Raw genomic sequence first — 12423 nt, 5'->3', positions numbered from 1 at the left:
AGAATCAGAGTTTATTAAAGTTTCTTTAGAATCGTCTGATTTTGTGTAAGCCCTGGGCAAGTGGGCCAGGAGTTATTTTCATGGCTGTGTTTAATTTCTAGAAACATTTTTCAGTTACCGCCTCACTAATGTTGTTTCTGTCATAAGAAATAAAAGTCATTTCTTAGAGGAAAGCTTCAATATTATACTTGATAACCTTTGTTATCTTTTTTCATACTATGTCCTTTGGGCTAAATCAGCATGCAGCTGTCTAACGCAGATCATTACACACCCCTTTTTCTGAGATTTTACTAATCGCTGTGAACTAAGCAAGACGTTCAAGTTGGTTGCTTAAGCTGCTGCAGGTTGCACATCATCCTTTCCTGTAGAGTTACTGCATCCTACATTCTGACAATTAGAGGTGCTTCTTTCTTCATCTTCACAGTTTGGAGACTCCCAGCAACTGCGACTTGTTCGAATCTTGAGAAGTACTGTGATGGTGCGCGTCGGAGGCGGATGGATGGCCCTTGATGAGTTCTTAGTGAAAAATGATCCTTGCAGGGGTAAGGAGATGCTGGTGTCAGGATAATGACACCCTGAGAGTATATCAATTTTTGTATTATTTTCCAGCATCAAAATCATACTGGGTATAATTTTGGTCATTTAATACAAAAGTGAATGTTCCACATTGGTCTCTCAGCCTCAAGTTCTCAAAGAACTTGTGGCAGTCATGTAAACCATGTTCTTCTCATTGTTTTTTTACTTCTCCTGGATAAATATGAGACTGGTAGGCAGGAAATACTAGGATAGATTTTCTTGATGAGATGCTCCCATCTGTAATTTTCAAAACGAGTAATTATACCAACCAAGGAAAGGATTTCATCTCTCATTCTTACTCATCGCAAAGTAAGAGGAAAGAGCTCTCTCTTGGTTCGCTTTTAATTTCCCTTATTTTTCAGATCCTGTAGTCAGTATTTAAATTCTTACTTGATTTACCTTACCTTGGTCATTTGATTGCAATTTTCTAGGTAGGTCCCATTTACTCAGTAAGTCCATTTTTCTTTGAAAAAAACAATAAAATTTTTGTGATTTTCTTTAACCTGTGAGCTCATTTTAATCCTTGTAAACAGAGACAGCAACAAATTTTGTGCTGGCATTATTAGGCCACCAACTGGGAGGGAGCCCAGGGTTCCTCCAGTGGGGCCCCTTTGTTCAGTGCTGGCGTCTGAGTACACAGGTCCATCGGAGTGAGTTCCTGTGCCATCAGCAGGCCTCTCTGATGCAGCCACCATGGGTTGCTACACAACCGTGCACAGTGGCTCTGCTCTCTGCAAGCCAAAAATACGCCCGCGGAAGGAGTAAAATAACAAGAGCTCCCTTTGTGTTTTATATTTCGAAAATAATGCAGCCTCAGGTAATGTAGCTCCATTTATGAAATAAAGAAATTAGGACATGTAGTGTTCTGTTGGGTTGCTTAGAAAAGTTAGCGTGACTGTGGCCAAGTCTTCCAAATACGTTTTTTTTATTGAGTCAAACCCTTGACTGCTTCTTTTCCCGATGCAACTTTTCTTCTAAAATGTGTGCTGAAGGCCCAATCTGAGCGCCCTTTGCATATTCAACTACTGTACTTTGTTTCTTCTCCTGCTAACAGTATTCTTGAATGTGATTGGTATCCTGTGTCATTTTTTCTAGTTCATCATCATGGGAGTAAAATGTTACGTTCGGAATCAAACTCTTCAATTACTACTACTCAGCCTCCTATAGGTTGGCAACCCCTCTCTTTGCCTCTCCTCTCTTACATTTTCTCTTTCCTACTTTTACATTCTTGCTTTCATTATTTGTTTTCAAATAACACGCTTCATCCATTGCGTATGGCTTAACCCATATCCAACTGAGCTGGTGCTGCCAAATTGAAATTGTGAAAATTTGACACACTCCAGTGTGTGGCAAATGTAGGGTTGTGTAAGTGATTGGACACATGCTAACACGTTGCTCATCGGGTTCTGCTGGCGTGTTCTCCATTTGCATTTGTGTTTGTATGAGTGTCGCATCACCGATGACCTTACGTATCCTTGGGTCTGGTGTTCATTACTGCATGTTGGTAAAACAGAGTTTTTCAAGGCATAAAATAAAAAATACTAGCTGCCTCATTTAAGTGAAAAACCTGAAAGTTTATGTGTTGTCATGATTAACAAGCCATCTCTCATTCTGTGTAATTCTATTGTTTAATTAATCCTGATGTTAAAATATCGGCATTCTTCCTACCTCAATAGTACATGCAAAAGACACAGTCCCTGCCTTCCTGGCTTGTCTTCTCGGTGTGGGGAGAGGTTGTTGAAACCATGTGGGCATCAGTAGCTGGTGGATTAACAATATTTTAGCATGAGCTTTCCATTTTCATGCTGACTCTTTCTTTAATAGTGATTATTCTTGCTGGTGTCTAGTGTTAGAATAAACACACTTTTTTTTTTCTTTCCCAAACTTACCTGTATCCAAAAGGAATGCATTGTAAAGGAATGCATTTAGCTTTTTGTTATGCTGAGTTGGAGTTGGAGTTGGCATGGCAAAAAGCTGTTCTTGAAATCCTCAACGTGATCTGTGCTGCCAGGTGGTTGTTCTCCCTATAAACGATTGAACACCTCTTTTTTTCCTCCCTCTTTTGTTGGTGTCCATTGTTGTGTGTTATGTGATGCAGCCAAAGGAAGGACGAACATGGAACTTCGGGAGAAGTTCATTTTAGCAGATGGTGCCAGCCAGGGCATGGCTGCTTTCCGACCCCGGGGCCGAAGATCGCGGCCTTCATCGCGAGGAGCTTCACCCAACCGATCAACGTCCGTGTCCAGTCAGGCTGGCCAGGCGGCCTCCCCACAGGTCCCTGCCACCAGCACACCCAAGGTAGGACTCGAGCATGAAACGTTTTCCTCCTCCTGTGCAATCAATATCCTTAGTGTACTTTGGAGTGTTTTAGGACCCTAGAATTTGTAGGACCACCTTTCTCCATTTGTGTCCCTTCTCACAATATGGTGAATGAAGGATTTTTTTCTTTTAAATATATATGCTTTTGCCTTGTGGCCCATATAGAGGCTATCTATTTAGGGGCTTGGTTTCAGATTGGTTTTTCTTTTTAAAGCTTCATTCATTTTTTTGATGCATATGATTTGCCATCAAATCTTCCCACTTATTTTTAAGTATTATCATTCTTTCTGTGAAATGTGATTCCTTGCTGTGAATATCTCTTTTTGTGGCTTTGTTTTTTATCTGCTGTCTTTTACGTTTGATTTGCCATTGTTCCATACAGATTCTCCATCCTTTAACACGCAATTATGGTAAACCATGGTTGACAAACAGCAAAATGTCAACTCCTTGTAAGCCAGCAGAGTGCTCAGACTTGTCCGTGCCATCTGCAGAGGTATTGTAAGGCCCCAGATCCCAGTCTAACAGTCTTCTTTCACTGAAACATCACCCACTAACACTGCTTCACCTCTCCCTTCATAGATGTGCTTTTGGTAATACTATGTTTTTTTATGGACTTCTATAAAATAAGCATCAAGCCAGTATTTCCAGGAAGACGTGAGAGTAAGGGGTTAACAGAAAAGACAGTTGATAGCTCCTTGACTGGTGTCAGGTTAAGGGAGTCACACCTGCAGGCTCCGTGCCTCCTGTGTGTTTTTGTTTTCTTATTCATACATAATTTTACTCTGCTCTCTTGGGAGAGTGGAATACAGGGAGGAGATTATATCTAGACTGAAGTAAAGTTTTTTTTAAAGCCAGTGGTATGCTTTTGCTTCTAGACATAATCTGGGCAAGAAATGCAACAAACCCCTTTAGGTGAGAAGCGATACCATTTGCAAGAGAATCAGTCAAATTAAAAAGAATGTTCATTGAGTGTTCTCTATGGGTAAGGTTCTTCTGAATGTCGGTTACATTTATTTCTGCCCCAGAACATTGGGTGGGTGAGACGTATAAGGCTTTGATTTATCAGAGCAGGGGCTTGGGGGCATAGATATGCAAAAAGTTATCTGTCATTTTCAAAAGGTATGTATCTTTATTAGACTTTAATGATATTATTATTCAAGCATACTCGAGCTTTTTAATATGGCATGATATGTAGAGACAAGATATTTAGGTGATATAAATTTGCCAAGATTAACTCCTTTACATTCAGTTGAAAGTCAACCATATATCTTTTAAAGAAACTTCTCTGTAAAATAACAAATACAGGCACCACATAATCACATATTTCATTAGAATCACAATAATTAGGGGGGGAAAATCCCTAAATAACTTTTCTTGAAATGAAGGCAGTATTGTATGTTAAAGGCCAGGATCCTTGTATAAAAGTGATATAGTATCTTTAAAAAGCCCTTTTCAAAACACTTTCTTATCTCGTTTAATCCTCACACCGATAATAAGAGGTAGGCAGAGAAAATTTCATTACTCTCATGACTCAGTTGGAAATACTATTGCTGATAGTGGCAGAAACAACCCATTCTTCAACTCTTCCTCATTTCCACCCCTTCCTTCAAGTGGGAGATGTTAGTATTATATACGACATCTAGAGATGTCTGTCACTTATGATGGATCTATTGTAGCAAAAACTGAGAACGGTTAAAAGAACCTCAAGCGACACGTTTGTTTTAAATATTTAGGGTTATGCTGCTATGTTAGTTCAAATTTTTTAAAAGTAGAGACTCCCCAAAATTAAAATCTAAGTGTGTTATTTTGACTAATACAAAACTATGTTTTATTTCAAATAGTCTCATCAGATAAAAACCAACCAACAAACAAAACAACAGTATACTTCTGTGGAAGGGTCTTTAAAGTCCTAGGTAGGGTTTGTGACAATAAAATCAAAATAATCAAGGCTTTCTGAGAAGAATGATTTTGGTCTTTCGTGGTAATGAATTCTGTCACCTTCGAGTGATATATTTCATGATTTGTGGATTCTCACTGTCTCATGGATTGTTGAGATTTTTGGGAATTTAACTAGATCAGAGTTGTCAGATCTTGAGCAAATCACTTCCCTCCTCAGACCCTTATTTTTCACATTTGCAAAAAAGTTGTTATTAAGTACGAGTGAGGATTATTGTAGTTATATGTGTGAAAGTACTTTGAAAACTTAAGTATTATATGCATACAAATCATATATAAATTCTATCCTTAAATATATATGTAGAATACCTATGTGAAAAAATTGTCAGTGTTATATTAATATTAATATATTGCAACTCTGAAGTATCGAAAGGTCTTACATATGCTAGATTAAACATTTAAAACTGTTTAATAAGGGAAAAATTAATTTAAAAAAAATGCACGTGTAATTTATACAGATTAATTTCCTCCAAATCTCTGACTGAGTTCATTGAGGAAAATGACATCCCTTGTACTTCTCAGGAGATGTGTTTATTTTTTCAACTGTGGGAGAATTTTCAAAATGTTGTAGTGATCTGGAAAAATGCAATGATTTTAGACTTATAACAAAATTTCATAGTTGTGATTGCTTGAGACATTCTCTACGAACTCCTATAAGAATTTTAGAAGAATTATCCCCAAGCATTGCCTAGGTGTCTTGTGTATAAGGCCCATAAAAGGTGATAGAGCCAAGAAATGAAGTGACATTTTACCAGGTTATAAAATGTCTCTCTTTTTTTTTTTTGCAGTTAAGTTTGTTTAAATGATGGCTATCTAGGCATCACTTATTTACGTATTTTCTATTTCTGTTTATTTATTTCTATTTAGTTCCCTAGAAGCATGGCCAGCAGCAGAATATCCGAGCACAATTTTTCAGGGCCCTGTCTTTTCTCTATCCCATGCAGCCGCCATCTTTTTGGCAATACTCTCTTGCCTCTGTAATATTCACTGACAATCTGAAAGATACTAATGTACTCACAGTTTAGTTTGTCTTTTTTTCCTTGTCATCATCTGGGGATCTCCATTTTTGTGTTTTGTCCTCAACATGGAGTCATTTTCTTTAGAAGATTCTCTTTGAATTCAGGGAGAGAATAAGAAATTAGTGGAGAAGAGAGAGTGAGAGCGCCATGTCTCATTCCATGGGAAAGTTTCTCCACCTTCTGAAGAGGGTCTAGCAGAGGGTTTCCACCCCTCTGTAAAGTGGTGTGGGTGGAATATCATGGAACAGGAGCATCGTCTTGACATGTCCTTTCACTGATTAAATACAGGGAACACCAATACAAGGAAGCAAGCTTCGACTTCCAGGATATTTGTCAGGGAAAGGCTTCCACTCTGGGGATGACAGTGGCTTGATAACAACGGCAGCCGCCAGAGTCCGAACACAATTTGCTGGTGAGTGTGGTGCATTTCTTTCTCTAATGGCTTTTGCAGTCTGATCTGAAGATTAAAGTCCTTTTTCTTCCTCTTTGGGGAAGAAATTACAAATTGACGATGCTGTATTCTTTTTAAGTCGCACGTAGCTCCAAGTCCTCCAACAAAGGTAGGGGATAAATGAGTCACTAGAAAATCTCTTTTGGAAAGTACCAAAGAAAGATGAGCGAATGACTGTAGAACAGAAGAAAAACTACAGCAGCATCCTGCCCCTTCAAGCTGGGAGGTCTTGGCTCTTCTGCCTGCTTAGAAATTACACTGGGCTCTATTTTGGGTGGTTGGAAAAATCCAGCCAGACTGGGCCTTATACCAGTGCTTGTCACACTTCTTCACAGATTAGTGAACCTAACCCCTGGGGTTCTGGTCTTGGCAAGCAGGAAGCTTCTTGAAAGTTTCAAGTCTTATCTTTTAAATTCCTATATGCTTTGAATTACTTATCCTCGGGCAAAACTTACACATAAGAGTTTGCTCCGTGTTTGCCCTGCCCACATCCCTGGGTACACATGGTAACCCTTGGAAAGCCTAATCTTAAATTATAGGTACATCCCCCATGTCTATTTGTAGTAAATGGAATCCTGTTTTAAGTGGGGTAAGCCCAAGCCTACCCTTTGTTTGTAAATCTAGCTTTTCATATCGTATGTCTACTTAGAGTGAGGCTACGTACCCTTGTGGAATGGAGGAAGGCCATGAATCCGCAAGTATCTTCTGAGTGTCTACTAGGTGTCAGGAAAAATCATTGAACTTAAGGTGGCATTAGGTTTCGAGACTCTGTTGCAGATGGACCCAGTAATGAGTGACCCCTCTCTGCCCTCTTTCCTCAGATGCCAAGAGGACTCCCAGCCGACCCGGAAGCCGACCCGGAAGCAAAGCTGGCAGCAGGGCCAGCAGCCGCCGAGGCAGCGATGCATCAGACTTTGACATTTCAGAAATCCAGTCCGTGTGCTCAGACGTGGAGACTGTCCCCCAGACGCACAGGCCTACACCCCGAGCAGGTTCTCGGCCATCCACAGCCAAGCCTTCCAAAATCCCCACACCCCAGAGGAAATCCCCTGCCAGAAAATTGGACAAGTCCTCAAAGAGATAGTGCAGTTGGTTCCACCAAGGCCCTTCCTTGAGCATTTATTATTTAAGTTTGAAAGATGTAAAATATAATGTAGAAATTATTGTGAAATATTGCAGAGGTGAGTTTAAAATCCTGCAGATGGCCTTATTTGTGTATTTGTCTTTTTATTTTCTCTGTATAATTTTTTGTCAGATATTCTGGGATTAACGTCACCTCGTATGTGAGGGGGAAGAAAGAGTTTAACATGCACTAACATTTCTGCACTGTAACGTGTGGAGTACACACTAAAATCAGTTACTGTACCTACAGGTAAGTCCACATCCTCTCTGACAGCCACAGCACTACATTGAGAACTAATGTTAAGGATACCTCATGACATTCTCTTGCTCTTGTGGAAACTCTGAAAAGCCGAAAGACACACACAGGGGATAGATTCCAAGATGCTTTAAATGTAAACTAAAAGACGGAGGGCAGAAAGACAAATACATCCACACACAGTTCTTTAAGAACCAGATAGTTCACCGGAAGTTCCTTTAAGCACTCGCCAGTGCTCTGATATTCAAGAACCATGCAGCATTTCTGTGCCATGGCTTCACATGAAGCCAGAGGCGTCCTGGGTGTTAGACCTATTATACTTAAGAATATAATTATAAAGTGCATTCATATAAATGTGAGGTTTTCTTTTGCTTGAGTGGACAGTAGCACCTGTATCATTGAACTCATTTTGTATCAAAGCAATTTTGCTTGCAGAAAGCTATGAAATAAAATATGTCCCTTAACTACATTGCTATGGAATTAATTTTTTTCCCCAGGGAAAAATCAGTGTATTTTTTTATGAGCAATATCAATTTGGAGTGACCAAAAGATACTTAAAAATGGGTTTATTTTGATTTCTCATCTGAAATAATCGTGTTCTGGTATTATATTATATCTATATTTAATAAATATATACATTTTAATTTATTATGTATACTCACATCCTATAGAAAGATTAGTATGCATTTAATAAAACATATTCACTTGAACATATGGAATACCTGATTATTTACAGTGAACCTGTTCTCTTATTTGTTTTAAATAAAGGTTGTGTGTATGATACATTTTTACTAATAGTGTGACAGGCTAAGTTTGGGAGACATCAAACACAGGAATATAATATATAAGAAATATATAATAAAAATAACGTTAACCACCCATTCTACAAATATCTTTAATAAGTACTATGTGCCAGCCACTGTCAGTGACCCTGAGGCTACAGTGTCCCTGCCCTCTTATAGTCAAGGGGGAAACAGATAGTAAACAAATAAACAGGTCACTAAAAGACATAAACTGAAACCAGGGGATGTGTGACAGGGTGACTGATTTTTATTAAAGTAATAGAGTGATATCCTTCTGGCCTGTGTACATTTAAGAATCAAATGATAGAATTTTCCTAAATGTAAAAATGACATGAAATGTAATTAGAAGGATGGCAGATTGATACTCTGGGCATGACGGGTCATGACTTGCCCCATAACACTGTAAATTGATTTCAGCGAACGGCAGTGGTGGGATTCAGGTTCAGTGGGATAGTATGATGTTTTCCATGCGTGGCCTTTTTCATGGAAGCCAACACGGAAGAGTCTGGAGTTTCCACTGACAGAAATTCAGTGCCACTTTGAAGTGATAGAAATTCCTTCCTTCTCACAACATGCGTCTCAGGTGGGAGCCCTTGATGGAAAGGGCTCTTCAAACCTAAGACATCACAGGTTCTAATTCACGCATTTGATTATAAACATGTCATCTGAGAGGCAATTGAAATGGTTGTTACTCCTTCAGTGCTTTGCATGTGATCGCATTTCCACTTCAAAGGCAAATTTAAGGGAGTGATTTTGTCTCAGCCTGTTTGAATGCCACCCCTGTTAAAGAGCTAGAGATTTTGCTTTTTTTGAGTAGTAAAATAAGCTTTTGGAGAAAGATAAGTGGTTTAAAATATTTCAGAGAAGTCTTAAGGAACTGCTCCTAGTTATCAGCAACTGCCCTCATGGGGAGCTTTTCGAACCTTGATGCCTGATATTTGTTTCCTCTTTAACAGTCCTAAGCCTCAGGCTGACTTGTAAGGCGTCCTCCTGTACATTTCAGGGAATCAACAGACACACCTCTTCCCCTACACACATTCCTTGTTTTTTCCTTTTCTTTTTCTCTTTTTTTGTTTTCTTCTTTGCTTCTTTTTCTTTAAAAAACAGGACATTGGAATGAATCTCAGCTCTAAAAATCTTAATGGAAAGATTGGTTCTGTTAAAAGACAAACTGAGACATATCACACATTTTAAGGGTTTATTTGAGCAAAAGTTGATTTGAATTGGGCAGCGCCAATCGGGAAGTGGTTAGGAGCCCTTCACCGACAGGAGCTGGGGGAGACTTCATAGAGAAGAGGGGGAAGCAAAGCAAGGAAAGTACTGATTGGCTACAGCCTAAAGCCTAGTTGGCTGCTTGTGATTGGTTGTCCGTAGCGTTTTGATTTCCTAAGGTGTGGCATTTACAGGTAGAGATTTTGGGTTGCTTAGGTAGGCAGCCACAGCGTTAGAGCCGCCTCAGACTGACAGCCTCCTTGTTTCATTTAATTTAACAGTTCTTAAGCATTAGCAAACCTGAATCATGGAGTAGACTTCTTTGGCCTTAAAAATCAAAACTACTAATTCTCAGGTTCTTTTGAACATGAATTCTCAGGTTCTTTTGAAATAAATGAATATCATTGTCTTTGATATCAGTGCGGAAGTAGATGGGCCTGGCCCAATCTCAGATCTGGCTCCTTTTATGGCAAATATGGGTGGAAGGACTTGGGAAGTGCCCTATTGGCCGGTGGGGATTGACCTGTAAAAATGAAAGAGAGCCTGGGACAGGATCTCGTTTCCTTTTTTTGATCACTTTAAAACTTGCTTTAAATATTTGCAGCAAGAGAAATTGTAATGAGGTGCAGTTACTTACTCTTTTTGACAAGGTGCTTTGAAATGCATGTGCTTTATTGTCAAATGGGTGATCTGATACCACCCAACAGGAGGTTTGCAAGTGCCCAAACTAAGTCTGTCTAATGACACTGCCACCTGGCTGTGAACTTACCCTTGGGGTCCCACAAAGAGGGCAAGGACATTTTAACTTTGTCTTTTAGTATTTTAGTAACCAAAAAGTTCCCTTGAGTCATGTTAGGGATTGACTTGATGGTTACCAAAATCTACGTGGAAATGAAGAGTCAGGGGTGAGATGTTTGTGCAACAGATAGTTTGGATGACTATTTAAAATATCTGACTTGACCTACTGAATTGTACGACTTTGGCTGATTTTATGTAATTCCTGTGTCTGTGGAGATGTTGAATATCTAGTTAGGATGAAGGACAACAGAGATGGGGAGTTTTTCTTCCTTGCTTCTACCTCTAATGTGCTAAATTAAGAATATACATAAAGCGGGCCGGCCCCGTGGCTTAGCAGTTAAGTGCGCGTGCTCCGCTACTGGCGGCCCGGGTTCGGATCCCGGGCGCGCACTGACGCACCGCTTCTCCGGCCATGCTGAGGCCGCGACCCACATACAGCAACTAGAAGGATGTGCAACTATGACATACAACTATCTACTGGGGCTTTGGGGAAAAACAGGAGGAGGGTTGGCAATAGATGTTAGCTCAGAGCCAGTCTTCCTCAGCAAAAAGAGGAGGATTAGCATGGATGTTAGTTCAGGGCTGATCTTCCTCACCAAAAAAAAAAAAAAAAACCAAAAACAAACAAAAAATATACGTAAAGCAAAATGTGTTCAAAGGAATTTCGTGTCAGTATACCCACACTTTTGTTGTACTCCTTTATCGGAAATTAAAGACTGCATAGGAGATGAGAATAAAATAGATTAAGAAGTTTTCCAAAGTTATTCTCGAATAAAGACAAAACATTATTTTAGAACGTTACTAATCTTAAAGTATAGCTACTTTTGCCCCTGGGCAAAGACTAGGAAATCAGCCTTAGAATCTGATTTCTATGCAGTGGTCTCTAGACTTCTTTGGTGGTGTATTTCCATCAATAAAAGTTTTTTGAGCAAACACTTCCAATGTAAGTATATTAATTTCTTCTAAGATGTTATTTGCAAATATTTTATTGTCAGCTGATTTCTCAAGGCTCTGAGATTTATCTTTAACAACATTGGTGCAGGTGTACATGTGTATTTCAAATCGTCTTAAGTTTTTTGGCCACATTCTTATCAAATCTGATGAGATCCTCCTTGATGTAACTTACGATGTGGCTGATGAAGGGCTTGTCCTAGAAGTATCATCTCTGCCATTTTCTTATTTGTTTCTTGCATTTTAAGTGTCTTAAATCCATGGTTTCTTTGCAGGGGTCCATTTAAGCCGGAGTTTGTAAAGATTGTTTTGTAAATTCACCCAGCTTGACATGGATAAATGCCTGGTTCCTGGCACAGAGACCCTGAAACCGTTATAATTTCCTAGGTGATGAGAGCGCTAGGAGCACCTCTTGTTCTGGTATTTGTCTTTGACCCTGTCCCTGACACAGGGCTTGTAAAACTCGTGTAAATTCCTAAGCGATAAGAGCACTAGGAGCATCTCTTGTTCTTTTGAGACGACTCTGGGTGGGCTCCTGGATGGCTGCAGGATGGGAGCTGGTCACCAGAAAGACCAAGCTATAATTAGAAGCTTGGAATGCTCAGAGAGGATTCCAAGAGAATCCTCCAGAGAGGGGAGAGGGGCTGCAAATGGAGTTAATTAATCATGCGTATGTGAGGCAGCCTCCATCAAATGCCAATATACAGGGTTCGAGGAGCTTCCAAGTTGGAAAACAAATCACACTGGGTGGGTGACACATCCGAACTCCACAGGGACACAAGCTCCTGCACTCGGGACCCTCCCAGACCTTGCTCTATGTCTGTCGTCATCTGACTGTTCATCTGTATCCTTTATCATATTCTTTAATAAACTGGTAAATGTGTTTCCATGAGTTCTGTGAGCCATTCTAGCAAATTAATTGAACCCGGGGGCAGGAGGGGAGTCACTGGAACCTCTGAT

General features: G+C 39.7%; 1 protein-coding gene across 19 annotated transcripts in view; it reads left to right on the top strand.

Moving 5' to 3' along the window:
• Positions 1-8409, top strand: part of DST (dystonin) — a 432349-nt gene extending 423940 nt beyond the window's left edge. For 16 of the 19 annotated variants that reach the window (XM_087438737.1, XM_087438738.1, XM_087438751.1 and 13 more), the window contains 5 exons: positions 425-542; positions 2675-2874; positions 3278-3388; positions 6159-6282; positions 7143-8409. In XM_087438737.1, the coding sequence (XP_087294863.1) occupies positions 425-542; positions 2675-2874; positions 3278-3388; positions 6159-6282; positions 7143-7405 (816 nt within the window). In that variant the 3' untranslated portion in view covers positions 7406-8409. The remainder of the gene's footprint in view (positions 1-424; positions 543-2674; positions 2875-3277; positions 3389-6158; positions 6283-7142) is intronic. The other 3 variants (XM_087438739.1, XM_087438753.1, XM_087438752.1) reach the window with 1 other exon arrangement.
• The last annotated feature ends 4014 nt before the right edge of the window (positions 8410-12423 follow it).

Source organism: Ceratotherium simum, chromosome 13, assembly GCF_057802395.1.
Source record: "Ceratotherium simum simum isolate JZ-2026a chromosome 13, ASM5780239v1, whole genome shotgun sequence".
Classification (NCBI taxonomy): domain Eukaryota; kingdom Metazoa; phylum Chordata; class Mammalia; order Perissodactyla; family Rhinocerotidae; genus Ceratotherium; species Ceratotherium simum.
This window is presented reverse-complemented; position numbering and strand designations above follow the sequence as displayed.